The 27,805-nt window shown below is 40.5% G+C and overlaps 3 protein-coding genes across 8 annotated transcripts in view; all 3 read left to right on the top strand.

The window, feature by feature from the left end:
- Positions 1–5,629, top strand: part of Pka-C1 (Protein kinase, cAMP-dependent, catalytic subunit 1) — a 114,986-nt gene extending 109,357 nt beyond the window's left edge. For 3 of the 6 annotated variants that reach the window (XM_090179690.1, XM_090179688.1, XM_090179689.1), the window contains exons 8-14: positions 427–509; positions 1,562–1,688; positions 1,756–1,851; positions 1,920–2,042; positions 2,109–2,273; positions 2,566–2,742; positions 2,903–3,025. In XM_090179690.1, coding sequence (XP_090035816.1) covers positions 427–509; positions 1,562–1,688; positions 1,756–1,851; positions 1,920–2,042; positions 2,109–2,273; positions 2,566–2,697 — 726 coding nt within the window. In that variant the 3' untranslated portion in view covers positions 2,698–2,742; positions 2,903–3,025. Of the gene's footprint in view, positions 1–145; positions 229–426; positions 510–1,561; positions 1,689–1,755; positions 1,852–1,919; positions 2,043–2,108; positions 2,274–2,565; positions 2,743–2,902 lie in introns of all 6 variants that reach the window. The other 3 variants (XM_090179693.1, XM_090179694.1, XM_090179692.1) reach the window with 2 other exon arrangements.
- A 5,749-nt stretch (positions 5,630–11,378) lies between these two features.
- LOC149941083 (uncharacterized) lies at positions 11,379–15,955 on the top strand. Its single transcript, XM_090179416.1, has 4 exons — positions 11,379–11,407; positions 13,933–14,328; positions 14,997–15,511; positions 15,675–15,955. Exons 1-4 carry the CDS (start codon positions 11,379–11,381, stop codon positions 15,953–15,955), a joined length of 1,221 nt encoding a protein of 406 aa, XP_090035542.1.
- A 10,647-nt stretch (positions 15,956–26,602) lies between these two features.
- Positions 26,603–27,600, top strand: LOC149941082 (uncharacterized). Its single transcript, XM_090179415.1, has 3 exons — positions 26,603–26,731; positions 26,924–27,122; positions 27,164–27,600. Exons 1-3 carry the CDS (start codon positions 26,603–26,605, stop codon positions 27,598–27,600), a joined length of 765 nt encoding a protein of 254 aa, XP_090035541.1.
- The last annotated feature ends 205 nt before the right edge of the window (positions 27,601–27,805 follow it).

The raw sequence follows: 27,805 nt of genomic DNA, 5'->3' as shown, positions 1-27,805 counted from the left end.
TCAAAAATCCTCCTATTTTCTGTACCTTTTTTAATTTGATTAATATCCCTTTTTAAGTAAATTTCCAAGTGCTCTGATATTTGGCCTGAGTTAGTTGTACTAAAGTTTCACAAAATATCCAAAAAAAATTAAATATGGCATTTAGGACCAAATCAATTTATATATGGTGATGGACTACGTACCTGGAGGTGAAATGTTCACCCACCATCGCCGACTTAAGCGTTTTAGGTAAGGCCACTTCTAATTTTGCCAGCCTTTGTTTAAACGATTTTTGTCTTTTTTCCTGTCCTGACTTTGTCCCCCCATTTAACCTGGCCATTCCCATCATATCATCTTGATCCTTCCATTTGAAATATCTACATCAACATTGTACCTCTACCCGACATCTCTTTCGCTTTTGCGTCTTCCCTTTTGGTCTTTTTATAGGATAATTCCAATTTATACATGGTTCTAGAGTATGTTCCAGGGGGTGAAATGTTTTCCCATCTCAGGAAAAGCGGAAGGTTTAGGTAAGGTGCATGCTTCTTCCATTATGGAAAAAAAATGGGGGTAAAAGATTGATTTGATTAGACTACATTATAGCCTTGATTTACTATTACTGGTACTGGTTTGAAATTATTTCATAAATCCAGTTTTATATATGGAAGGCCATAATGTGTGCTTGAAAAAGTGTGCACCTAATTTCTAATACATTCGCACGGTGATAAGAAATATACTTTTGTACTTACAAGGAGACATCCCGAAGTGTAACCCACCGATTTTGTTCAAACTCGGGGGATTGGTAGACCTTCATGTATAATGAAAAATCCTAAAGGGAATTTATTCAATGGGCAACCGTTTTGCCATGGCAACGAAAAATGTTTTTGACAACATCAAATAGAAAATTCCCATTGAAAATAACATGGGATTCTGACCGATTCCCCCCTGTGAAAAATTTCAACAAATTTCAAAATTTTGAAAATGCCAAAAAAAGAAAAAATAAATAAAAATTGACAGGAAAAACATCAAAATTGATCAATTTGAGGTCAAAATCCCATGTTATTTTCAATGGGAAAATTTAATATTTTGTATTGTCTAAAACATTTTTCGTTGCCATAACAAAACGGTTGCCCATTGAATAAATTCGCTTAAGGATTTTTCAAGTTACATGAACGTCTACCAAAACTCCGAGTTTGAACAAAATCGGTGGGTTACACTTCGGGATGTCTCCTTGTTAGTTTAGCTTATCTTTCTGCCTTTCCTTCGCATGTTCTTTTGTCATTGCATGTGTGCTTGTTGGTATTAACGTTATATACGGTCAGAAATGTTTTAATTTCGATTTTAGTTCATAAGTTTAATAAATATCAAACATGTTTTGATCAATTAGTTTTGGGATGAATTAGTAGTTTTTTAACGTAGCTAGTGTCAACGAAAATAATAATTTTAAATTTTTATATTGCATGTTAAATAATTTAATTTTTAGTTTATTTTGGTTTGATGCACCTCAAATATACTGGGACTGGTAGTCTTATCTTAGATTTTTCAATGAATAAGGGTTTAAAATGCTTTTATCATTTAACAGCGAACCTCATTCGCGATTTTACGCTGCCCAGATTGTTCTGGCATTTGAATACCTCCATTACCTAGACTTGATATACAGAGATCTTAAACCCGAAAACTTGCTAATAGACCAGCAGGGCTATATTAAAGTAATTGAGGAAATTAAAAGTTGCTTAAATGCTAGATACACCACTAATTATGAGAATTTTTCCTTAGGTTACTGATTTTGGTTTTGCAAAGCGGGTGAAAGGTCGAACGTGGACGTTGTGTGGAACGCCTGAATATTTAGCACCTGAAATAATTCTTAGCAAAGTATTTATCTTCATTTCTGTTATTTATTCGTAACTTATCTAATTGGTTGAAATAAATGGAAATTTTAGGGCTATAACAAGGCAGTAGACTGGTGGGCATTAGGTGTTTTAGTTTATGAAATGGCTGCTGGTTACCCGCCTTTTTTCGCCGATCAGCCCATCCAAATATATGAGAAAATAGTCTCTGGAAAGGTCTGTTAGTGTTGTTGGAAATTATTTTATATTGGTCACAGTTACAAATTATAACCTTTATTTTAGGTACGTTTCCCTTCTCATTTCACTTCTGACTTGAAGGACCTCCTTAAAAATCTTCTCCAAGTTGACCTAACCAAAAGGTACGGCAATTTGAAAAATGGAGTCAACGATATAAAGAATCACAAATGGTTTACCTCCACGGACTGGATTGCCATTTTTCAGAAAAAAGTAAGATTCTTTTTATTATTCCCTCGTTTAATTAAGTATTCCACAATATGATATTCTTTTCACAATCTGAAGTGGTTTTTCTTACCATCTGCACATTGGTTAACTAACGCAGTAATTAAGCCAATGCGTGGATAACATTTTATTTTTCTCCTAATCTATGAAATTAATTACTAACACTTCATTTCATTTTAATTTTTTCCTTTTTCTTTGCATGATTGCATGAACGCACTTTCTTTTCACCCTTTTCTATGTTTTGTGTTTTGGCCTGAAAAAAATTATTGCATGGTGCCAGAACGCAGCTCCTCTAATTCCTAAGATCGACCACAAAGGTGACACGCGCCATTTTGATAACTTTGAAGAAGCACGCAATATCTTCAGACGAACTCTCACAGATGCCTTTGCTCAAGAATTTGCTGAATTTTAGATTAGTTTTCTTTCATCTTTTTAAAAGCCCTAAATTTCGTTAACGGTACGCACACTTTTTGTTAATTGTAAGATATTGAGCAAATGGAAATGTTTTAAATCCATTTACTAATTCCCTCTATTTCAATTTGAAGACCACACATCACTTTTATAGTCATATCTAGAGGTCTCGGAAGTAATACGTTAACGAATTTTATTTTGTCAAGGTGGAGGCGCCATTTATTCCTAAATGCAAAGGACCTGGTGATACCAGTAACTTTGATGATTACGAGGAAGAAGCGCTACGCATATCATCTACTGAAAAGTGTGCCAAGGAGTTTGCAGACTTTTAAAACAGATAAGTGAAATAGTTATAAATATATATGAATAAAAGCAAAAAAAAACTCTTGGAACGAGTTGCGAGAAAAAACTTTGTGAAAAGAGGAGGAGGGGAAAAGCTGTAGGGGCATTGAATGGAAAAAAGCAAAAAAACCAACAATACGACCCCTCCCTCTTTTTTGTCTTCTTTATCAACTGAAAAGGGAAAAAAAAACGAAATTTAAGACTTCTTAGACTTTTAAAAAGAAATTGTCGACTTAATAATTGTAGTCAACATTGCGTATGAACATATTGCTTGTCTTAACAAGTATCAGATGAAATGGAAATACCTTAAAAGAGTCATAATGAATACCAAGTTTACCAAATGGGTTTTATTAGCTGAAAGGAGATTTTTCCCCCGATAACTACTAAAAAGAAAATTATTCAAAAAGTCTTGTTGGCTAAAACTTTTTCAAACTTCTCCTTACTCACGTTCTTCCTAATCCTAAACTGCTTTCCTGTTTTTTAAAAGTTATTCCCGTATAAGTTGGACTTTTGTTTTTATAGAAGTTAATTTAATGAAGATTAAAATTAACTAAAAATAGGTCTTTTTCTTTAAATTTAAAGTATTTAGAATGATGGAAAAAATTTATCTCTCTGTGGTAATTAATTTCTCTTTTTTAAGATTGTAGAATTCTTAATGATAATGTACTGTAGTAATTCCTCTGGGTTTTGGTTAACTTATATTTTTCTTTGTATAATGCTTTGTGTAAGGAAATTGTTTACCCGTGATTGGAAAAAATTACAATATCAACAACGAGTTAAGATCTTGTTCCTTAATGTTTTAATTTCCCATTGTGAAAAAACCTCCCCTATCCCAGACTTTTTAACTCTCGAATGGTTGTTTAGAATGAAGAATAAGCCCTTGGTGCAATGAAGTTAGCGTTTATGTACAACTAATTTTTAAGATTTATTATTTAAGCTCTAAATTTGTATGTTATACTGGTTCCATTTATTTAATGAAAAAACACCTTAAAGGATCGCGTCTACGTAATTGATGAAGCTGCCCCTTCCTCCTTGTAGATGAAAAATAATGATGAATAGTTTGATTACAAAAACTCCTAAAAATTTATCTAATAATGCAAAAAAATCAATGAAAAACTTTTATTTGGTGGTGTTTCAAAGGTTTTTAGGTAGTAATATAACTTTTTATTCTATTGTGCCATGCAAGATTTAAAAACTAAGGAGAAATTCCTTAAAAATGGACACCCTAGGGATTTTTGTTTTAAATTAATAATTAAAGTGTAAAATTTAAACGGGATCTTTCAAAGTTAATTATATATGAAAACAAATATAGGCCAATGTTCGTGTCCAAGAGCTGAAGCGTTAAACATTATAAGTCAGTTCATCTTAGGTACTGTACGTATATATATTGCATGAGGAGATTTTTTCAGACAAAAGAAAAATAAATACGCCACCTACATTCTGTAAATAGATTTACATCCATCATAATTATAGTAGTGAAAGTTTTTAAAGAAAATTTTGCCAGATACATTTGTCAAGTGTTTTCTCCAATAATCCCACTATTGTTAATTTGTAGTTGTTTGCGTATTCATACATTTTCGCTTCGATCTTATAGAACCCTTGTTTCTCGTCCCAGAAACTTAAAACTTAAATAGGAAACTATAAAATCAATTAAAACCGGTATTTGACGTTCTTGAAAGTGATTTTTCAAATATTTTGAAGAAAAACTATCCTCTTAAAATGATACCTGGTGGTTTTTTTTAGTTCATGATAAAATGTGCAGAGACGGAAAAGTAAAGTTAGGTGTTATTTGTTGTAATTGAAGTGATTATAAAAAAGAAACTCGAGATTTTGTGCAGTGTTTTTTCATCTTCCCCTAATTGAAAAGTTTTGCCACAATGCTGTTGGTGAAATTTTTACTCGTAGGGTTTTGCTTTGTCTAACAGAGTTCTTCTTACTTACAAAATGTACAAAGACTCTTTAGAACAAACTTAGTTAATTTTAGTTTTAGGGGAGAATGATAAAAATAACTTATAAACCATGTCGCGCAATAGCCAAATATTATATTAATCTCTCAACTATCCCGTCCTCATTCTCACATTTTTTTATAGCTATATTTATATAATATTAATTTCAGAGTTTGCAGTAAGTTACCTCATCTTATTGCGTGTTATGTGTTATCTTATAAAACTAAAACCTAAATGCGAGCTAAAATACTACAAAAATAATAAGCAAAATTTAAATAGGTATTTACCAAAATATTTAAGAGTATTAACAAACGCAGAGGGAAAAACCTTATTTGAAAATTTTTCTTAGATCAAGCCATGTATCTTGATTTTTAATCTTAAAATGCTCTGCACCCAGTGTTTTCATGCGGATATAAAAAATCAATCTTTTCACTAATGAAAAGCAAAAATGCTTGACTTGTCACAAAATGCCAGGAATTCTAGTCGTATACAGAATTTTAAGATCATTAACGTAAAAAATTTCAACCTACAACCGCCCCTGGAATATATATAAAAACATTTTGCTTTGTTAAACTTAAGAATATGTAAACTTGTTATTTTGTGTTTCAGAATGATGTTCTTGTATTAAAAAAGTTGTTATATCATGCCCACTATTTGTTTCGTTCACCTTATTGCATTATAGTTTAATTTTCTGAATTTGTGCCTATAGGTTGATTTAATTTTGTTTTGACAGCACAATCAAGGTTTAATTATTAGTTTCACTTTATCAAAGCTTCTTCATTAATTCATGGGTCACTTTATCTGAAAGCGAAAATTGACTTTAACAGAAAGACTTAAATGGGGATTCAATGCCACACATGTTACTTTCATTGTACTGTCAAAGATTAGTTGGGTGTATATTGATATTTAAATATTTTAATCTGTCATAATTTATGAAATTTTGCTTGAACCACAATTAGTTTCATGATTTTGTAAAGGCATATTATAAAGCAAATAATAAGTATAATATAAAGTATTACTATTAATAAAGTACAGGCATAAGTAACATAACAATTAGTATGACTTATGTGACAGCTAAGAATGTGGTTATATGCCATGACTTAAACATTCAATGGCTAGCGAAAACGTTGTCAAGTTTGCAGGAAAATGCGTGTTTGGTTAAGAGCCAATACCACAGTACTTGGGTACGTTCAGCAGCGCTCATAGGGCTCTCCGATTAGTAATCGCTGTCATCGGTTTCCTACTGTACGCTTTTTCGCGTTTCTGGTTTTGACGTCGCGATGGTCTTGGGTTGCTCACCGAAGTCATCGGCTGGAAGAGCCGGTTTTTCCGATGACTGACGTAAAACTACAATAAATTCAACGCCATTTTAAAAAAAAACACCGATGACTGAATAAAAGCGTTCTACAACTCACGACGTCATTAATCATTATGGCGAAAAAGTTCGTCAATTAAATATATAAAACTATCAGGTTTTTTTCCGAAGAGTGTTACTGAACGTACCCCATGTCTTTTATCAGTGTTTTCTGTCTGTGGTTCTATATTATAAATTTAATAATTTACTAAATTCACTCAATTACTAAGTTACGAAAATTGAAATTTGCTATTAAAATTAATAATTTATCGAAGTATTAAATTAAATTTTGAAATTTTATGGATATAAAAAAAATTTGTATGCACAAGTGCCGCGTAGGAGCTATTTGAGTAGTACTAATTTGAAAGTAGATCAGGTCCATATAGGGGGGGGGGGATGCTCAGTGCCCCTAAATTAATATAAACATCCCCAACCCTACCGACCCAAAATAAAACTATTGCTCAACTACCAATATATAACATCGGTTACCTGTATTTTTAATAAAATATTCTGTTTTCAACGAAGTAGAAATTCATAATTTAAAAAATAACAAATAAAGCCAGTTTCGGTGTATTTGCTAATTTCAGGAGTGAGAGTTAAAAATTACGATTTTATGTTATGGGCAGTAAAAGTCATTTTCAAAGTTTGGAAAGTTATGAATTTTGCAAAGTTAAGAAATTATAAGCCTTGGAGCTTATGAAATATAGCGCCGTCTGCCTTAATATCTGTCAATTAAATATGTGAAGAAATAGCAGACAACTTTTGAATTTCAATGTTCTTAGGTTGAAAACTTGAAACTTTCAGCCGCTTTGTAGAGATAATTTTGAACGAGTAGACAGCTTTCACATATTAAATTTAAAGGAGCTCCAAAGTTCATATTCCTAGCTGATACCTAGGAGCAACAAACACAAGGAGAACGCAGCTAGCCTTTAAACATGCTAACGAAGGGTTGTGTACGAATTTCATTGGACGAGCCTTTACGATGAACGTTTTACGGGCGGGGGGGAAGACAATTTCCGAATTTTCCCCTTCCGACGGCAGCAGGCGCTAAAGCGTCTAGCCAATGAAAAACGTACACAAGAAAATCCACGACTTTTGACGGGTTGCGTTCTCCTTGTGTGGGGTGTTGTGTTTGTTGCTCCTAGCTGATAGTATCCAGTGTTGTGCTAAGCGGTACATTTGTACTTTTTTAATACGTTTTGTAATTTGTAATACGAAAATACGTTTTGGTTTTTATTTTTCGTATTTAGTACGTTTTGAAAATTTATGATATAAAAATACGTTTTGTTAGTTTTTGGCATATATTTAGTACTTTTTTACCACTTCAGCATCCCTTTAATTTATTTATTTTTTTAAATTCAAACTTCACGCCAAATTTGAAAAACAACGAAAATTTGTTACATAGATGGCGCCCTAAGCGGAAAATCAAAAAGTACGTTTTTCCAAAAAAAAATACTTGGAAAGTACGTTTTGTGATTGAACAAAGTACGTTCCCGAAAACGGCCGGAACAACACTGGCTGATACTCACGAAGCTTTTGATTGCTTAAGCGAAGCCTACGTTATTATAAAGGTCCGTTGTCTTTAAAACTTTTTAAATATTTGGCGGTTCGCGCCATAATTTGAATTTTATGGCGTTCGCTTTAATTCCAAATTCATTTCTATTCGGTTTTCCACAACTTAAAGCTTAATTTTAAACTAATAAATAAAGCAACTTAGTCTCTCATGGTCTTTCCTTTAATGTTAAGAAGTGTGCTGCTCTCCACGTACGCCGTAAGAACCCCAACTTCGCGTATTGCATTAAGGGTGTCCCACTCTCTTCTTCCCTCTCTGAGAGGGATTTGGGTATTATTGTCGATCCGTACCTTAAATTTTCTACGCACACTAATAAGGTTACCAAACGTATTTCGGCTATTGCCGGGCTCATTCGCCGTAATTTAAACTTTCGTTCCCCTCGTTTGATTAGCAGCTTTACAATTCCCTTGCGCTCCCTATTCTTGATTATTGTACCCATATTTGGACTTCGCATTTAACTACGGACCTATCTGCTCTACAAAAGCCACAGAATCGCATAACTAAACTTTTTACTAAACAGCCTGTTGACTTGCGTCATCAAAACAATAACCTTTGTCTTTAACACAAATTCTTTTATAATAATAATCAGCTAGGCAAATACCCAAGGATCCACCTCAGGCCCAAGTCATCTATCAACTTATAATGCCTTTTAACGGGAATAGAACCTCAAACGCGTTCGTTATGGAAGACCCTATCAATTTCCTTTATTCCCTTCACAATCAGCGATTATCAGCGCCGCAGGTGTGAAAAGCCATAGGACGCAGCGGACAATATTGGAAACCTCGGAGGGCGACAGAAATACCATAGGTTATATTTCCTTTAAAAAGGTGGCCAGGTTATGCGTAGGAAGGTGCCAAGGTGGTGTCAAGCCCTTCATGCTACATGAGCCAACAGCTCCCTACACTCACTATTACCAAAAGTAGTATGCTACTTTTGCTATTACCGTTGAATCTTAACTTTACTGAGTTTTTCACCCCTCAAGTCAATTCCAGTACTCGTGGCCATTGTTTTAAATTGTACCTGACCTTGTCACGATCTCATCATTTTTTGTTTGTTCATTGTTTTCTTAATGTTTGTTTTTTAATTATTTGTCTGGATCTCTATATTATTTTTTTACCTGTTTTTAATAAAATTTATATTCTGTTCATTGTTAATCCCGCGATTCTGTATGTCTGAGCATAAGTCTGCGTTTGTCGCTTTGTAGATAACCTCACTAAATAAATATTAAATTTATTAAGGAAGTAAATTTATTTAAAATACTTTTAATAAAATTGAAAACCATGGGGGTGTTTTCAGGGACGTACCTTTGGGGGGGGGGGGGGACCGGTGTGGAGGTCCCCCCCCCCAAAAGCTTTGTAGAGCTGGCAAATTGAGGTGGATTTGGAAAAATGAAAAATATGAAACATGTTTGTTAATTAAAAAACTACTAAATAGATTGTAAACGATGTTGCAACAAATCATTTAAAATTTACTCCTAAACGTCTTCAGTTTGACAGTTTTCTAGTTTGGACATAGTGGTAGCCATTTCCCATTTTCGGGGGCTATTTTACCCTAATGCTATTAGTTGTTCTATCAGAAAATTGGCTTTGGTTAGGCATCAACCACTTCATTTAATTGGATTTATCTTTTATCTTTAATTGGTTTCGGTATGCTTTGAAAAGTTTGTTGGCAGGTTGATTTTTGTTTGTAGTCTTTTAATTTTCTTTTTAAGCTTATAGTCATCTTTTCCTAGTTTACGACTTTTGGCATAGTTGTATTTTGTAGTTCTTTTTCTAAGGTAAGAACTTCTTCTAGGGTAAGAACTGGCTTGTGTGGACGCATCTTTCGTAGCTCTTGATTTGGGGATAATGTCACTTAAAGATGTTTGAGGCTTAGGAGTTGATGTATCAATTCAGCAACTATAATTAATTGACAAGACATTTTGACTAGAATTTGTTTGATTTAAATCTAATGAAATGGCATCATTGAACAAGTCAGAAGAGGACTTTAGTTCAGTATTGCCACTAGTAGAATGGGCTGCAAACAAAGTTTTTTGATTCCATTTGAGAAGTTTAATAATGAAGATCTTTTCTTCCAAGGCTCATCTTCATCTATAAAAGCTGGTTTAATAGGCGTCTCATTCAAAATAGTCTCAACTGAAGGTAGAGGAAAAACAGTTGAATTCATACTTTGTATTTATATCACAAGGCTCTTTTTCTTTAGAAGGTATCTCGAATAAGATTTTTTTAACCCCAGCTAAAGAGTTCAGAGTATTGGTAAAGTTCTGCCTAGCATTATTAAGGACAGTGCTAGTAATGAGAGAGAGGGATAATCTTAAATCTCTGACATCTCTCATTGTTTTTATTGTTAAGATTAGATTGTAAATTCTCAGTCATCTTCATGTATGAATGGTACAGCTCCGGGCAACAAACGCTTAACATTTTAACATGAAATACTGAAGTCTTAAGCTTTAAAATGTTTACTGCAAACTTTGGGTTCACTTTTACTGTCAATTAAAGATTCTAAATCATTAATATCATCTTTAATATCTTTGTTGAATATTGCACACATCCATTTCCTTCTTATATCACTTTGTTTTGGCACAGAATGGAAAGTGAAGCATTGCGGCCCTTCAGTTGTGCCTATTTCTGTCCTTTGCATGGTTGATTACTTTCATTACAAGTTGGAACCAGGAAGATTACCATTTTAGCATCTGTGAAAACATACTGTACAAATCTTGGATTCATATGTAACATATTATTAATCCAAGGTACAAATTAAATAGAAAGAGGAATAAGCCTTTGCTAAATTGCATAAGAATAATTATTTAAATCACATGGGTTTTATTAACATTAATAATATATATTTATAAAGGAAGAAAAATTTATTTACTAATAATATAAAAAGATTTAATTAATATTTTATCTTTTAATAAGCTTAGTCCAATCAAAACGTCGGATTTCAGTATTTCGCGAAACAAGTTTTTAAAAATAAGAATACTGTCGTCTGCTCCCATCGGCGTCCCAAATGACGAGAAAACGTTATCATTCTACCCGTGGCGCCGTCTATCTCTCAATGGTTCGTTCAAATAAGACGCGTTTTCAAGCAAAAAGATGTTTTTCTTTAAAATAATGGATGGCGCCACAAGTCATATGATAACGTTTGCTCCTTCGAGCAGACGGCACATTCGTATTTTTCAAAAACTTGTTTCGCGGGGAGCAGATTTGATTGGATCTCTAGATTAATATTCCCAACTCAATGGCTCCAACCTCCTCTCTGCTCGACGGTTCTGCAGTCTGCAGTGTTTTTTTTCGAGAACCAATTCATGGTGTTAGCCAAAGGCCTTAGACACCATTGAATTGGGATTTTTTTTTGAGAACAAATTCATTGTATCGGCCAAAAGCCTTAGACACCAAAATACAATAAAAAAATAAAATAGTAACCATAGACAATGTCTATGGTCAAGGTCCGTAGAAAATAGACTGATAATGGTCTATGGTTACTATTTAAATTTTTGGTAAGTTAGAACCCTATGGTTAGAACAAGTAAAAAAAAAAAAACAATAACATGAGTAGTAAAAACAAGCAACACAGATAAAAACTAAGTTAAAAGCAGACAACGAAACTAAAACCTTGGAAGCGCAGCCAGGAATGCCACCAAAGAACGAACATAAATTATACCAGCCAAGGGCGATCCTTGGGGAAAAACGAAAAAGCAAGTAAAGAGGACAATGTAGAGCCAAAATCAGGAGGCATACGAATAGCCCTCAACGATCTGTGGAAATATCACGGGCGACAGTGGTGCCAGGGCAAACAAGCAAGTAATGCGACAGGACCCCAGTCACATGACACAGATCACAATCAGTAGAAGAACAAAGACCAAAGTGGCAGAGCACCGCTGGAACCGGAAAGCGACCCACTCGGGCCAAAGACAACAGACGCTCCTTGGACCGCCTTAATTGACAGCCCCACACTATTGAACGAGCTGGGTGAGCTCCTACAAGGGCTAGCCGCCCTAGTCCAGTACTGCACAACCACACGAGCTGAACCCTTACTACTACATCTCATGGACCCTCTGCCAAACGTTCCCACCGGCGGACCAAGCGACCAAATCCTTTCTTGAAGCTGTCTCCGGCCATCACCTCATCCAGTCCGTTTTGGAGGTCACTCGTCTCGGCTACCTCTTCCAGAGACCTAGTACGCTTGACCTAGTCTTTACACTTGATGAGCACCTGGTCTATGATGTAGAGCAGTAACCACCCCTTGCCAAAAGTGACCATAACGTACTGTCTTTCACTATTGCCTGCCCAAATCATGAACTGCTCCAGCTCCGAACTCGTCAGAGTAAAGACTTTTTCGCGGTGACTACGAAAACTTCGAACAGTACCTGTTGCAAATCGACTGGTCGGAAGAGCTCAGCGCCCAGAACGTGGAAACCTGTTGGCTTAACTTTCGCAGCGTCATGAATCGGGGCATTGACCTATACGTCCCTTTTCGAAAGTTACGTCCACCTCGCCCTGCTCTCTTCTCTACTCGATTTGAAAAAATCACGCCATCATAAAATGCAACGCTAATTTCTTAATGTCGATAATAATTGCTCTTGAACAAAAAAAAATAGCTTTAGCAAAAGGCAAGAAGGATTCTCGTTAAAACTATTCGGGGTATAGGAATGTCTAGGGGTATGACTATACACTAAATAAATAAATGAGCAAGAGATCGGGTGTCCAAGCAATATAATATAAAAAGAATTGATAACAAATACACTTAAATAAAAATATACACACTTAATTAAAAATATACACGACACTAAAATGAACATGCAAATAAGTTCGCGAGGGATAACACGGGGGAATACGTGGGCTCTCTCTCGAATAAAGTTAATGCCGATTGGCTTTAGCTCACCACGGAAGTTCTCGTTGTTTCCTTTTTATTTTTGTCAGTAGACGGGTTGATCAGATAGCTGTGCCTTGGATCCCTCTGTCTCTAGGCGGATAGACTTTGGTCTGGGTTCTTCTTCCTGCTTTTCCCCGGGGACTCTTTCCAAAAACAGTGACCTACCAGGTCGGGTCTGCCGAATCTTTCGTCCAACTCCTTGGTTTTGTCATTTCGCCTTGGCACGTGACAGTTTCCGTTGAATTAGTTTTAATTTGAAAATGGAGAACTGCAGGTTTTTCATTGGAGAAGGTCAAAGGTTAAGCGAAGCTTGATAGAGGCGAAACACTGCTCGGGAGTTGATATTAGTTTGATTTAAATATTTGGGAGAGCTAAATGGCTTGTAGGAGTTGCCCGACTGAAAAAGCTATCCTACGTTAATTTGATTATTTAGTTAGTTGGGATTAGTTATACAGATATATATATATATAGAACATTGAGGAATTTTATACAAATTATATTTACGCGAATTATACAAATTTTAAACAATTTTTTAATTCTAGACTTTTAGTTCATTATTTCACAATTGGCGGAAGTGTTTTTGTATTATAGGAAGCGAAGGGATGACGGCCGAAGGTCGGTATCGGTATCGGTACCGGTTCTCTAGGCCAAGGTCAAACGTCCACGTGTGGGGGCTAACTTTCTTTACGGGAAACGACGATCCGAGGAGCGTCTTTTAATGGCTTTTTAGACAAAGTGTTTTAGCGAGGCCATGTTGAAGAATAGAGAGAGAGAGCTGGGAAAATATTATTCGCGCACAATATCGTCACTTTCGGAGCGCAAAAAACACTTCAAACGAGGAGAGAGATAAAATAACAAAGAGGGCCAATTCTAGGAATGGTAAAATCGCGAAGTAGTACCTGGTACCGAAAGTATACTTATAGCTATTCGCGCTAATGGTAAAATTCTGGGCTTGGACACCCGTTTCAAAGTGAAAGAAAACAATATAATAAATCTACTAGGGAAAAAGGTAGAAAACATCCTGCCTGTGAATTATTGCTTTTGGCTATTGTCGAAATGTTGAGGACTTTGGGGACAGGAATTAAAATGGATTTAAAATACTTCCCAACTATTAATATTAATAGTGCTTTGAATGTATGTAAAATTTTAGTGTTACAAAAACCAAAGCCTGGCAACACTATGTCCACGCCAAAACCCGTCAATACTCTGATTCCCAAGTTGAGGAAGCCTACTCGTCCTATAAAAAGGCACGCAATGCCTTCATCAATGCTTCCCGAAACTTCAAACGTAAGTTTGAGAACAATCTCACGGACAAGATCTCAACAAACCCAAAAGCCTTCTACAGTCACATCTACAATCTCCAGAAAGTCAAATTCACGTTGACTGATATGAAGTGTCCAGACGGGTCCTTAACCTCGTCGCCACCCGATATGGCTGCCGTCTTGAATACCCATTTCGTCACTGTTTCAACCCGCGCAACACCCCCAGCTCCATCCCCTCCCCTCATCTCTCTGGGAAGCTCCTGTCCGACACTGGCCCTAAATGGGTTAGAGTGTGCAATATCTGGTGGCTTTACCGGGGAGTCGGGGTCCGGCTCTTGTAACCCATAAGGGCGGTGGCACACTGACTTCGGTCAGGTTTGGGCTGGATACTGAGCTTCGGTTCAGGCTAACGGAGAGGGTCCAGGCAAACTGGCCGCCTCGGCGGATTGGGTAGCCTGCTGTGGGGTTGTGAACCTCCATATGCGGGCACGGTGGTCCTGTTTCCCGGCCTTTTGGGGCCCACCGGGATCTCCGGTGCCAGCTGTGCCGGGTTACTTGGGCTGCTGTGTGCTCGTCGTTCCCCTTTAGGAGCTCTCTCCAAAGGGTGTCGGCTGCAGTTGCTATAGCATCCACTCTTACTCCCACTGCTGTGTGCCAAGTGGGGATTGGTCCACCCATTGCTGCACCTTCTGCTGGGTTGAGTGGCTTGCATCTAAGGTGCGAGCGTCAGTAGTAGGGTTCTGCTACCCATGCTGGATTTGTCACCTGTCCGGGCTTGGGGATTGGGGACGCTGGTGTAGAGCACTATGATGATAGGCCTCCGGTGGTATGGTCTTTGTTACTAGGCACACCGGGCTATAAATTCTGACACACTCCTGTCCGACACTATTGGAATTTACCTGCACCCACAGTCTAGTCCTTAAGCAGTTGCTCGCTCTTAACCAATTCCAAGTCCCTGGTCCGGATGGGCTTCACCCCTTCATACTCAAGCGTTTGGCGGCATCCCTCGCTTTCTCTCTTTCCACGATCATAACCAAAAGCTTCGAGTCTGGAATGGTACCGCACAAGCCTTCATCACTCCTATATACAAGGGAGGAGCCGGCAATGATCCTAATAACTTCAGGCCAATTGCCAACACGTGCCATGTCGCCCGCATTAGCGAGAAATTAGCTAAAGAACCATTGCGAAAACACCTTGACGACTCGAATTTCTTACACCCATTCCAGCACGGGTTTAGGGCCAAACACTCCTGCACATCCAACCTTCTACAAGCAACCACCGATTGGACGGGCTGGCTTGACGATGGGCAGCCTGTCGACGTGATCTACCTGGACTTTAGCAAGGCCTTCGACACCATCCCGCATTGTGGTTTCATTGGGGCCTTACGTGAAGCCGGTATCGAAGGCATGGCGCTGCAATGGCTCACTAACTTCATCTCAGATAGACGTCACTCTGTCGTCCTTCAAGGTCAGGTCTCCCCCCCCCCCATTAACGCCTCCTAACGGCGTCCCACAAGGAAGCGTGCTGGGACCTATCCTTTTCTCCATATTCATTAATTCCTTACCCCGCGTTTTGGACCACTCGCGAATCTATCTCTTTGTGGATGACTCTAAACTCGCGCATCCCGTAGCGTCTGATTTGGAAAGATCCCAGCTAAAGAAAGAAGTGGCGGCTGTTTCAACATGGGCGGATAATCACGGAATGTCATTTAACGTAAAGAAAAGTGGTGTCAACCATCTGGGCACCAACAACCCCCACGAGTGTTATCACATTGATGGCTCCCCCCTTCCAAAGCCGGACGCTCCCATTTGCGATTTGGGACTATGGATAGATCACTCCTTAACATTTAGTAACCACACAACACGTGTTGTCAAAAAACTTAATCCGGAAGATAGGAAACCGGGAAATTAATTATCTTACGATGAAACAGGTGCTGGTGCAACTCTTCCTGGACCACCAACCGACGCAGGAAAACTTAAAAGGGCTTGTCGTTGCTCCGCGGAGACCAGCTGAGCACAGAAACGACCCTCAGAAAGAAAATGCAAATCAGCAACCTTACCAGCCTTGGTGGAATCGAAAGCAGCACATAGCTCAATCGCCGTAACGGGCGAGGAATCAGCAGAGTGCACGGTAAACGTGACCGGGGCAATGACCAAAGAACCAGAAACTTCAGCGTCGAACAGGTAATCGTCCGAGACTGAGGGGCCGACATTTGCAAATTTTTCGTACGGGATTTTGAATCAGCTACGCCACTTAACCAGGTAAGGTTGAGTTTTTGAGCCAGGCGCCACCCTCGAAGGAGGAAGGGGAAACGGTGCTCTAGGATCTCCAAGGGCGGTAATTCATCGAAAAGCAGCAAAGGGTAGAACACCGGAGTGTCAGCCGCACCACAAGGGGCGAATGCACAATGGAGGAATGGCCGCCTCCACTTCCATCAGTATGAACACCGTCGACCGTGGGACCCCTAGGATAACTCGTAGCGCTGCATTCTGGAGCAAAGTGCCAGTCGCCGAAGCATACAGAGGGCTCGTATAGTCCAGCCTGGCCCGGATGAGTTGGTGTAGAGGAGCCACAGTACCCCGCGGTCCGCACCCCAGTGGACTGCCGAAATGGAGCGAAGGAGGTTAATCCGCTTTAGGGGGACGACAGCAGCGATAGACCCTAGGTAACGATAAGTGGACACCCGAGTCAGAGGAGTATGTCCAAGGGTTAGCGAGAGATCGGCCGGAATACGTTGATCACGAGAGAAGACCATGATTGTATTGACACTTCAACGCCATAATCCGAAATTTGGAGGATGACACTGAACAGGATGGGGCTCACCAAGCTGCCCTGAGGGACACCCCGAGTGACCGGGAAAGGCGTGGAAAGGGTACCATTAACCATGACTTGAGCGGTACGACCACGCAGAAAATCCCCCACCCACCGAAGAAGGTTACCTTCCAGACTGTTGCGTTGTAGCTTGTAGAGTAACGCCTGATGGTGGACGCTGCCAAAAGCGTCTTTGAAGTCCAAAAAGACAGCGATGTACCAACTCTGCCTGGAAAAGCCACATTGGGCCGCCGTAACAAGCCTTAGAGCATTATCCGTAGCCCTGCGACCTCTGCGAAAACCGGATTGCTCAGGAGGAAGGACCTTGTTTGTCTCCAAGAACCAAACGAAGCGGCCAAGGACAAGTTTTTCGTTGATTTTCCCCAGGTTTGAAAGCAGAGAGATTTCTCTATATGAGTTTCAAGATTGGATGTACAACCGCGTGCTTTCACCGCGAGGGCATGAGTCCTGACCTCCAAAGGGAATTGTAGTGCGCCAGCAACGCCGTACGGAACGATGGGGTCGAGTTTTTAATTATTAAATTAGAAACGTTGCCCAAACCCGGGGAAGAATTGCGCAGGCCGGTGGGAACATCGTAGACTTCCCCCTCGGAGAAAGAGGCGTTGTACCTCACGGGAGGACGCTCCAAAATCAATTCGGGCAAGTACGCCTGGTCTGGGCGCAGCGCCGGATGAGGATGAACATCAGCTCTGGCGTAGCGAGCCAGGCACTCAGCCACGGCGACCTGATCAGTAATCACCTCCATACCGTGATTGAGAGTGACCGTTTTCGATGGACTGCGACCACACCTGTGTCAAAGTGGTATGGGCATGGAGACGGTTGCAATAAGACCTCCAGCTGTCCGTCTTAGATTAGAGGACGAGACGCTTAAAACGAGCGCGTTCCCGTTTATAGTCCACCTCATCTGAAAGAAGGCCCGAGCGCTGGGCCCTCTGGACGACCTTGTCCTGAGACGAACAGGAGCCGTTCCACCAATTAGGTTGCCTGGGTGCCGCAGCCCCACTATCCCGTGACATGGGGATCGTTGCTTGCGCCGCTTGGAAGAGGAGACTTTCCCCAAAGAATCGTCCAGAACTATCCTGAAACGTTTAAAATCTGCCTCGGAATAACGCCAATGATCAGGGTCGATAGTGCCCCTATTAAGAAGCGACCAAGGAAGGAGAAGGGCTAACTCAGAGCTGACGAAAGCTAGGTCCAACGCTGAGTCCGGTCCTCTAGTCGGGCGCCGAGTGGAATCCCCCGTATTTAACAAGATCAGGTTATCTTGTGTCTCCAACCAGTTCTGGATGAGCCGTTCCTGCGTGTCGGTATGGGCACAACCCCAGAGGGTGTTGTGTGCGTTAAAATCGCCCAGAATAATAAAAGGAGTCGTCACTCCATTCATAAGCTGCTCGAAGAAATGTCTGGGGGCCACACCGCTTGGGTCGTTGACGTTGAAGAGAGTCACCCAGCCTACGGATAGAAGTAGCTTCACAACCATAGTCTCCACACCTTCGAAAACAGTACAATTTGAAAATCAACAATTTGACGTGATGTGGCCATAGTGCCTACACTTGTAGCACTGGAGTGGGCGGACGGAGTACTCCAGTACCGTAAACGACAAACTGCAGAGGAATAGTTTGCGTGGAACCAACGTGTTTGATCTTTCAGCCAGACGTCTCACGGACCGAAAAGTCACGTTCTGCTCCCTTAGCGACTCCTCGATGTCGCCTTTAGAGATGTCGGTCGGGACGTTGATGATGTGCCGAAGAGGCATGTCTGCCGCTGACGTGAGTGTAATATACCTGTCTATAACTAATTATAACTGTTTAACTACTAATGATTAATCATATTATACTTTATATTTAAATCTTTATTAACGGTTATTCACGTCTCTTACTCAGTCGCTCTCTCTCTCTCTGATCACTGGCGGCCTCCGGCCGCGCGCTTCTTCGCCTCCGCTTGAGGGGAAAGGAACTCTTGACTATTATAGCGACATCTGAGAACGTAGGCTGTCGAGAGAGTGAGCCAAGATAACAACATACATTACAGTGAGGTCCGCCATTGGAAATGTAAAATCACCGAAAGATGTCGTGGATTTGAAACAGCCTTTATTATGTCGTCAGCTTCCATCTTACGTAATTCTTCCAGGACTTTGTGATGGTAGGCCTGGGGAATTTTTCGAGCAGCAGTGGCATAAGGAATGGCATTAAGCTTGAGGTATATGTGATGCAGGCCCGGTAACTTTCCAATGGCATCAAAGCAATCCTGTTATTCTGTTATTACTTTCTGGGCGGATAATACGGGATTTTGCGTGGAGTGGGCAGCAGACACGCTTGTTTGGAGGGAATATGTAATGTGATGACGTAATGTTGTTTGCGATGTTAGTTCGGAAATTTTAAAAAGATAAACGAGAGTTTCTGGTTTTCGCCATAGAAATCGGATAACAAACTAGAACGATTTCTGAAATTTTGTCGCGTGGTTCGATTAGAACTTTTAATGAACCCTGCCTTTGGCCCATGCTTTTCGTTAGGCTGGCGAAGAAAGTTACGCCATCGGCGTCGCACTGGTGAACTAACACTCTATTTCGCCTAAGATTAAATGGCCGACTTTAGCTAGCCGCTAACGCGGTTTTTTTGACATATTTAAAGCGACTTATGTTTAATTAAAGTTGGAGAATGGCTCAAAATTGCGTATTTAAATCGTGTAAGAGTAAATACACCAAAGAAACATTTTACATACGAGCAATCGTTGTGTCGTATTCGCGGTTTTAACGTTGCGCCTTCGTTGACTTAAAACGCGTCCGCCGCTCTTCATGTAACCACGTTTAAAATTTACCACCCAGCTAACTCTTGTTATTTTATAAATCGCTTGAAAATGAAGCTATTGTGAAGGTTGTGAGAGAGAAAATGATGGGAAATTCGGAATAATGGGTCACTTCAATTTAAGTTCATATTGACTGCCGTAAGGATTAAATACACGACACCGATGAGATTGTTCCAGCGAATCAAACGTATCATAAATTATATTTAATACTTTAAATTAGTATATACATTGTGTATTATTTCAACGCTAAATGTAGACCTCAGAGCTAGCAAGAATATACTTGGTTAATACCTTATATAATCCTTTAGCAAAGACAGTTTCTCTAAACAAAAGTACCTCTAATTTTAACAGAAGCAAACTGAAAACCTACTATAAACTAAGTATTATAAATAGTTAGGCCTATGAGACCCATATAAAATTCCCTAACAAAAAGTGAAGAAAAATTTAACTTTTGGATATGAGCTAGCTAGGTAACATTAGCTTACAAGAGTTACAGAATCAGATAGCCCTAAATACAGTAAACTATTTTTTTAATAATAAAGATAAATTACAACAATTATTCAAAAGATAATCTATCATCTCGTAAAATAACAAAGAAATGCTGTATTTACCTTTCGAAAAATATGAATCCGAAAACCACATTCTGGATAGTTGCAGCCTTCTCTCGCTTTGTACTTACAACTAAAACCGTTAAAGAAAGTGGAAAAGACCACTAATGAATCAACAACACCTGTAAATGGTTATTTGTATCAGTGCCTACGTTATTCACAAAGTAGACCTGATCACTAGATAAAATAAGTTTCGTGCTCGCGGCGTAGATGGTGTTACTGTCGTTTTAGCCAAGAACCTAATCGGTGGGCTAAGCCATTAGATTAAGCGTTCTAGTTTGTTATCCAATTTCTATGGTTTTCGCTGAACAAACTGATCCTGGCATATTTAAAACTTCAATAAACTATTCAAAACATTGAAAGAATAGCGCATTTAGTTTTTGCGTTTTCAAAAGTCTGGCAGTGCTGGTGGCGCCCTCTGTCAACGGGGACCTGTGGACGCTCTTGCTTAAAAAAAACATTACGCGTTTTTTCGAAAGAGAAGCCTCTCATAGCGAAGCGACTTTACACTCTATGGTAAGACGGAACTTTCCTATCCACACCCCCTTTTCACCGCTTTTGTCGTTCTTGCACGCGAGCGCTATCTAGGCGATTCAAACTATATTAGATAATTAAACCTAGGAGCAACAAACACAAGGAAAACGCAGCTAGCCTTTAAACACGCTAAAGCCCCATTTTCATGCTCGCTGGTAGCGGGTAAAAATCGACAAAATCCGCTTCCGCTACACACTTTTTCGCTTTCCGCGTTGATCTGTTTCAGACAGATATTTTAGCTTTATTTTCACGCTTGCGAGTGGCGGATGCGAATTTTGACGATTTTTATCCGCTACCAGCGAGCATGAAAATGGGCCTTAAGGAAGGGTTGTGTACGAATTTCATTAAACGAGCGTCACGAGCCTTTTCGCTGAACGTTTTATGGGCGTGGGGGAAGACAATTTCCGAATTTTCCCCTTCCGACGGCAGCAGGCGCTAAAGCGTCTAGCCAATGAAAAACGTACGCAAGAAAATCCACGACTTTTGACGGGTTGCGTTCTCCTTGTGTGGGGTGTTGTGTTTGCTGCTCCTAGATTAAACTAACAAAATATAATTACGCAATTTATTTCAAATAAATTTATCGAATATTTAATTTTTATTTTGTACATAAAAGTAAATTAATTTTATATTTTACTTACGGGATTAATAGACCCCACCAGGAGCGGCCAGAGGTGTAGAACTATAGACTTGACCCAGCCAAATTTTTACGAATCTTGGACCAAGCCAAGCCTAGATCAGATTCAAAGACTATATAAATTCTTACTTTTACTTTGTTTACAAAGTCTTTGATCAGATTAATTATTTCACAATTTTTGTACTGCAGCGAGGGTAAAAGATATATCGTTTTAAAGCACCTAGGGAAGCTAATTCATTTAGCGTTTGGGAAGAAACAATTGGTCGAAAGGACAAGAAACTAAAAATATCATCTTTAGTGTGTCACAAACACTTTGAAGAATGCGATATTATAAAATACCACAGATTAGTGATAAGCCCAGACACAAATGGGATTTGCGTAATGGTGCTGTGCCTAGTATATGTTTAGAAAATGAATATTCAAATGACGTAGCTTCGACCGATTGTAGCCCTAGAATAAGAAATAATAGGCCAGCATTTAAATGCATTGGAGTAGGAAATGAACTTTTTAGTCTAATGCGCTTAAGCCCACTTAAAGATAAACTTCCACAAGAAAATCTAACTTCCGAACCAGAGTCATCTAATCCTATCAAAGCCGCAAGTGTAGACCGACCAGAACTTATAGTGTCAGGAATGAGTGAACAAAGTTCATCTTCATCCAAAGAATTAAAATAAATTCCAATCAATGCCAGGAAGAGGAACGATTTATTACAGATACACTAAACGATGCAACAAGCATTATTATAGAAAATAATCAATCAGAAGAAACTGGAAATTCCAAGATCACCTTATCGTTTGAAATGTTATGCTCACGAAAACATGAAATATTTCTCCCAGATGGTTTTTCCCTAATGGAGGTCCCCTCTTCAGCTAAAGTTATTTGTATTTCTAAATATTTACGGCAGTCTAATGACGGTTGGTACCCTTTGAAGCAGTTGGTTATAGATGAAAGTTTAAATATGAAATTCTACATTCGACAAAAGCGTGTGTTTAATATACAAACTTTCATACCCCAATCAGAAAAGTCAATTCAGGAAATCAAAGAACTAGAAGATATTCCAATGAAATTGGCGAAGCTTTGGGTTTGTTCTGGAGCTGGTCAGGCAGATAAGTTTCCTTCAATTTCATTTAAAAAGGCTGGAGCACTAATCGACGGTACATGGTATGGAAACCAATGTAAAATAATTGGCGCTGAAAAGGTGAACTCAAATCTGAACCTGATTCCCTATTCAGCTTGCAGACAAGTGCGTGATTGCCTCTATAAACGGAGGAAAAGGGAGAAAGTGCAGGCTAGAGAATGTTATACATGTATAAAGTCACTTATTAGAATTCAACTAATTAAACAACTTAAAAAGAGAACCATATATAAATAAAATCTGAAAAGAATAAACTAGCAATGCACCAAAAAAATAGAAGCTCTCAAAAGCGAGATGGCCATTACAAAAAATCTACTTGATCAACTGCCTGAAGAAACTATAGACAGAGCAATTCAAAAGCTATTGCCTAAACAAAAGACTGATTTTAAAACAAGTATTTTAAATTCGAGAAAAGCTCCAAAGAATAAAATAGTTTTTAAATTTTTAATTTTTTTTAAAAAACTGGTTGTCCTTGATTTTCCTAAAGTTGTTTTATTTTGTTGGTCAAAACATTTCCCTGATATTTGTCTGTTTTTCCGATTTTCCAACCTTATTCACAGTTGAGAAAGCGATCTAAAAAATGCTTCGGCTCCTGACTACATTTCTTTCTTTTCACGAGTTTTTATTTATCTACAAAAGATGGAGCTGTTGGCAAATTAATTTAAAACCCCTCTTCTGCTCAGGCGGGAGAGACAATGTTTGTAGGACAGGCGCTTCTCTAGCGGGTATAGGATCGTTATCCAACCTTATAGTTGAATAATCTTGCTCTGGGTACAAATTTTAAAACAATGAATACCGACCGGAAAACAAGCAGTTCATTGCACCCAATTCCAGTTCATACCCTTCCCTAGGGTGATGTTGAGAAGACGATAATTTTAGTAAGGGGGTAGGGATTTGTGCTTACTAGTTTCACGTACAGTGTAGCCGGCCGCCGCCGTTTTCTACATAACTCTCCAAGAATTAGGCTTAAAAGGGCTAGGGATATCTCCGAAAGGATAAATCATGCTCTCAGTAGTCCGTTATGGATTTTGGAGATCGGGGCCCCTCCGTCCTCCGGATGGACGTTCTGCACTCTTCACTCTGGCCCTCCGCCCTAAGAAGTGAAAGTACACCCCTCCGTACTCTGCCCTCCGGATGGACGTTCTGCACTCTTCCCTCTGGCCCTCCGTCCTACGAAATGAAAGTATACCCCTCCGACTTGTGCCCTCCAGATGGACGTTCTGCACTCTTCCCTTTGGCCGTCCATCCTACGAAATGAAAGTACACCCCTCCGTCCTCTGCCCTCCGGATGGACGTTCTGCACTCTTCACTCTGGCCCTCCACCCTACGAAGTGAAAGTACACCCCTCCCTCTTGTGCCCTCCGGATGAACTTTCTGCCCTCTTCCTTCTGGCCCTCCGCCCTACGAAGTGAAAGTACACCCCTCCGGATGGACGTTCTGCACTCTTCCCTTTGTCCGTCCATCCTACGAAATGAAAGTACACCCCTCCGTCCTCTGCCCTCCGGATGGACGTTCTGCACGCTTCACTCTGGCCCTCCGCCCTACGAAGTGAAAGTACACCCCTCCCTCTTGTGCCCCCCCCCGGATGGACGTTCTGCAGTCTTCCCTCTGGCCCTCCGTTCTACGAAGTGAAAGTACACCCCTCCCTCTTGTGCCCTCCGGATGAACTTTCTGCCCTCTTCCTTCTGGCCCTCCGCCCTACGAAGTGAAAGTACACCCCTCCGGATGGACGTTCTGCACTCTTCCCTTTGTCCGTCCATCCTACGAAATGAAAGTACACCCCTCCGTCCTCTGCCCTCCGGATGGACGTTCTGCACTCTTCACTCTGGCCCTTCGCCCTACGAAGTGAAAGTACACCCCTCCCTCTTGTGCCCCCCGGATGGACGTTCTGCAGTCTTCCCTCTGGCTCTCCGTTCTACGAAATGAAAGTACACCCCTCCGTCGTCTGCCCTCTGGATGGACGTTCTGCACTCTTCCCTCTGGCCCTCCGTTCTACGAAATGAAAGTACACCCTTCCGTCCTCTGCCCTCCGGATGGACGTTCTGCACTCTTCCTTCTGGCCCTCCGTCTTGTGCCTCCGGATGGACTTTCTGCTCTCTTCCTTCTGGCCCTCCGCCCTACGAAGTGAAAGTACACCCCTCCGTACGCTGCCCTCCGGATGGACGTTCGACATTCTAACCTTTAAGTAACTAATGATAAACATAGATACCAAATAATAAAATGGCTCGGTAACCTTCAGGCTGGTTAATTCTAAACCAAATAATGGGAAAACTAAGAAATTAGAGAAAGCCAGTGCACCATTGCCGAACGGGGAACGGCGCACCTGGACGCCGAATTCCCAACGAGGGTTAAGGCTCAATTTACAGTCTCCAGGCAACAAACACTTGAAGACTAATCTTAGACCTAAGCCAGTAACTCTGCTAATTCCTCGTTACACTCGAACCAAGTAATTTTATTCCGAGCCACATTTGAGCAAGCTAAAAGATGAGCGAACTTAAAACGAGTCGAATGCCGTGAGCAAATCAATCGAGCTGAACTCGAACCGGTGTAGCTTTAATCGAGTCGCCGAGCCAAAATCGAATCATGCTTAAAACTACACTCAGCTCGCTCAACAGCAATAAAGACAGGTAAAATGTTCCTATACTCTAGAAAAAGAGTATGAGAAGCAGGCTGAGTGGTATCGGGGAAGTGAAATTACGGTATCGTTGACGATCCCCTCGGGGCAACAAGTGACAACCCATTGTATTTTAGCCTTCCGCCCGGACAGAGGATTAAGGACTGTGACCTTTTACTTTCCTCTTTACTCGTGGGATCTTCATGAATTCCAAAAATAACAAAAACAAAAAAAACATCGGGTAAGGGTCTGTCTTTGACAGCACCCGGCTCTAGCCAGGGGAAGGGTGTATCTCAGGATACTACCCTCCATTCAACAAGTTCAGGTCAAGGGTCAGTCTCGGAAGATACCGAGCCCATGTTTCTAGGTTCTGCCTCCGGTAGTACCCAGCATTTGGAGCAAGAGTCTACCGTAGTCAACACCGAGACTAAGGGATGCAAGGTAAGTGCTTCTAAGGCTCGCAATTGCAAGAGGAATGAGCGCCGCAAGACTCTTAAGAAGTTGGCAGAAGACTCTGTAAAGGGTAACTCCTCTTCGAACAAGAGATCAAGAGAGTCGGACCACGACTCGCCAAACTCACAACAACTGACTGCCAAGAGGTCTAAATCTCAGACCTTCGAACTGTTTAACTGAACAGGAAATGGGAACCATTCAGCGTGGAGCTCTGGAGAGGATAGATGGAATACCCTCGGGTAACCCTCTTCCTCGATTATGGAAAGATGACTTCACAGGTAATTGGTTAATTCAGGAGTTTGACCTCAACGCACAGGTTCTTCAGGGAACGAGGCTTTTGGTTAAAAAAGCCAGTGACCTGCCGAAACCTTTTAAGGTTGCTCTCCTTACAAGGAACGTCTGGATGAAGGACCCTAAAGTCCTTCTCAGGCGTCTACAAACTTTCAACGGTGCGTTAAACACCAACTGTTGGAAGGTGCTGGGCACTTCAGAGGAACCGACTGCCATCCGTTGGATTTTCCAAATGGATGGTGAGTCGGTCAATGCCATCAAAAAGGCACGATTTGTTGCCGAGACAGGTTTGGATAGGGTATCTTTAAGATACTCGATAAACCAAATCAAACCTCAGCCGTAAGTGCTGCATAGGGTGTGGTTAACCTTACACCTATGGCTGAATCCGAGTCTAACGACTCGGTTATTTCGGGACTAGAGGACTTAGAGCCTCTGTTAAGTGAATACTCGGAAGAGGACACGCTAACAGAGGGCATCAAAGACCTCTGCGTATTGGACGGTGAAGAGGTCCAAGGCATGGTGGCTCAGCCAGATCGAGCAAAAGTGGAGGAGACTGGTGGAATTAACCTAACCAGCGGGAGTGGTGTGGATTCTACACTCACCGCTGGGGAGGGCGGCAACACTGGTCAACCTCCAAACTAGGCCCGTCGCCATGAGCATTAAGGTGGTGCAGATAAATCTACATCACTGCAAGGCAGCCTCCGCTGTACTTTGTCGAAGGCTTGCTAAGGAGCAAATTGATGTTGCTCTTATTCAGGAATCCTTGGTCTTAATAGTGCAGGTAATGTCTATTATGACTATAACTCCGTTTCACCTAGAGCTTGTGTATTGGTACGCAAGGATATTCATGCCCTTCCGGTCTCAATCTATCACTCTAGGGACACCGCCGTGGTTAAAATCATTTCCTCTACTACTGATGGGAATGATGAACTCACGCTGGCATCTGCTTACTTCCCTGCCCCCACCATCGCAGGAGGTGACCAAATTGGTTAACCACTGCGAGCGGTCGGGAAAGAAACTCATAATCGGATGTGATGCGAACGCTCATCATGTTATCTGGGGCAGCAGTGACTGCAACGATCGTGGTGATAAACTAATGGAATACGTGGTTAGTACCAAACTTCATATTCTCAATAAGAACAATGAACCAACTTTTGTTACTCGTAACAGAAGTGAGGTCATTTATCTCATGCTGTGCACACAAAATTTACAGCTCTAATTTATGACTATCATGTGTCTAGTGAACCGTCAATGTCGGATCACAGACACATTTGCTATACAGTCAGGATGAAACTGGTTCAGGTTAATACTGAATTTCACAATCCCAGGCGAACCAATTGGCCTGGTTATAGGGATGATTTAAATTTTCCTCTGATGGATGATAAGCCTAGGCTGTCATTGGTGCTGGATTTCGAATTGGCTGTTGTTCGCATGCAACAAGCCATTATCGACTCCTACCACCGCAACTGTCCGGTGAAGTGTACTAACCAGCCAAGGTTAGTTCCTTGGTGGAATCATGAGATTGGTAGACTTCGCAAAGAAACTAGGAGGCTTTTTAACAAAGCTAAAAGGTCGGGTGACTGGGTGGCTTATAAGCATACCCTCAATGCCTACCATAAGGCCATCCGCGAGGCCAAGAGGGACCACTAACTTACATTTTAGTAAGCCTCTCAATATATATTTTCAAAGCCGCACGGAGTGGTCTAATCACAAAACCCTTGGAGAAATCGTCTGGTTTACCGATGGGTCTAAGACTCACTCTGGTTCAGGTTCGGGAATGTATTGTCTTACTAGCAATCTCGGCCTCTTCGAAAGCCTTGGTGTGTATGCTAGTGTTTTTCAGGTGGAAATCGCC

Source organism: Leiobunum rupestre, chromosome 6, assembly GCF_980474605.1.
Source record: "Leiobunum rupestre chromosome 6, qqLeiRupe1.1.hap1, whole genome shotgun sequence".
Classification (NCBI taxonomy): domain Eukaryota; kingdom Metazoa; phylum Arthropoda; class Arachnida; order Opiliones; family Sclerosomatidae; genus Leiobunum; species Leiobunum rupestre.
This window is presented reverse-complemented; position numbering and strand designations above follow the sequence as displayed.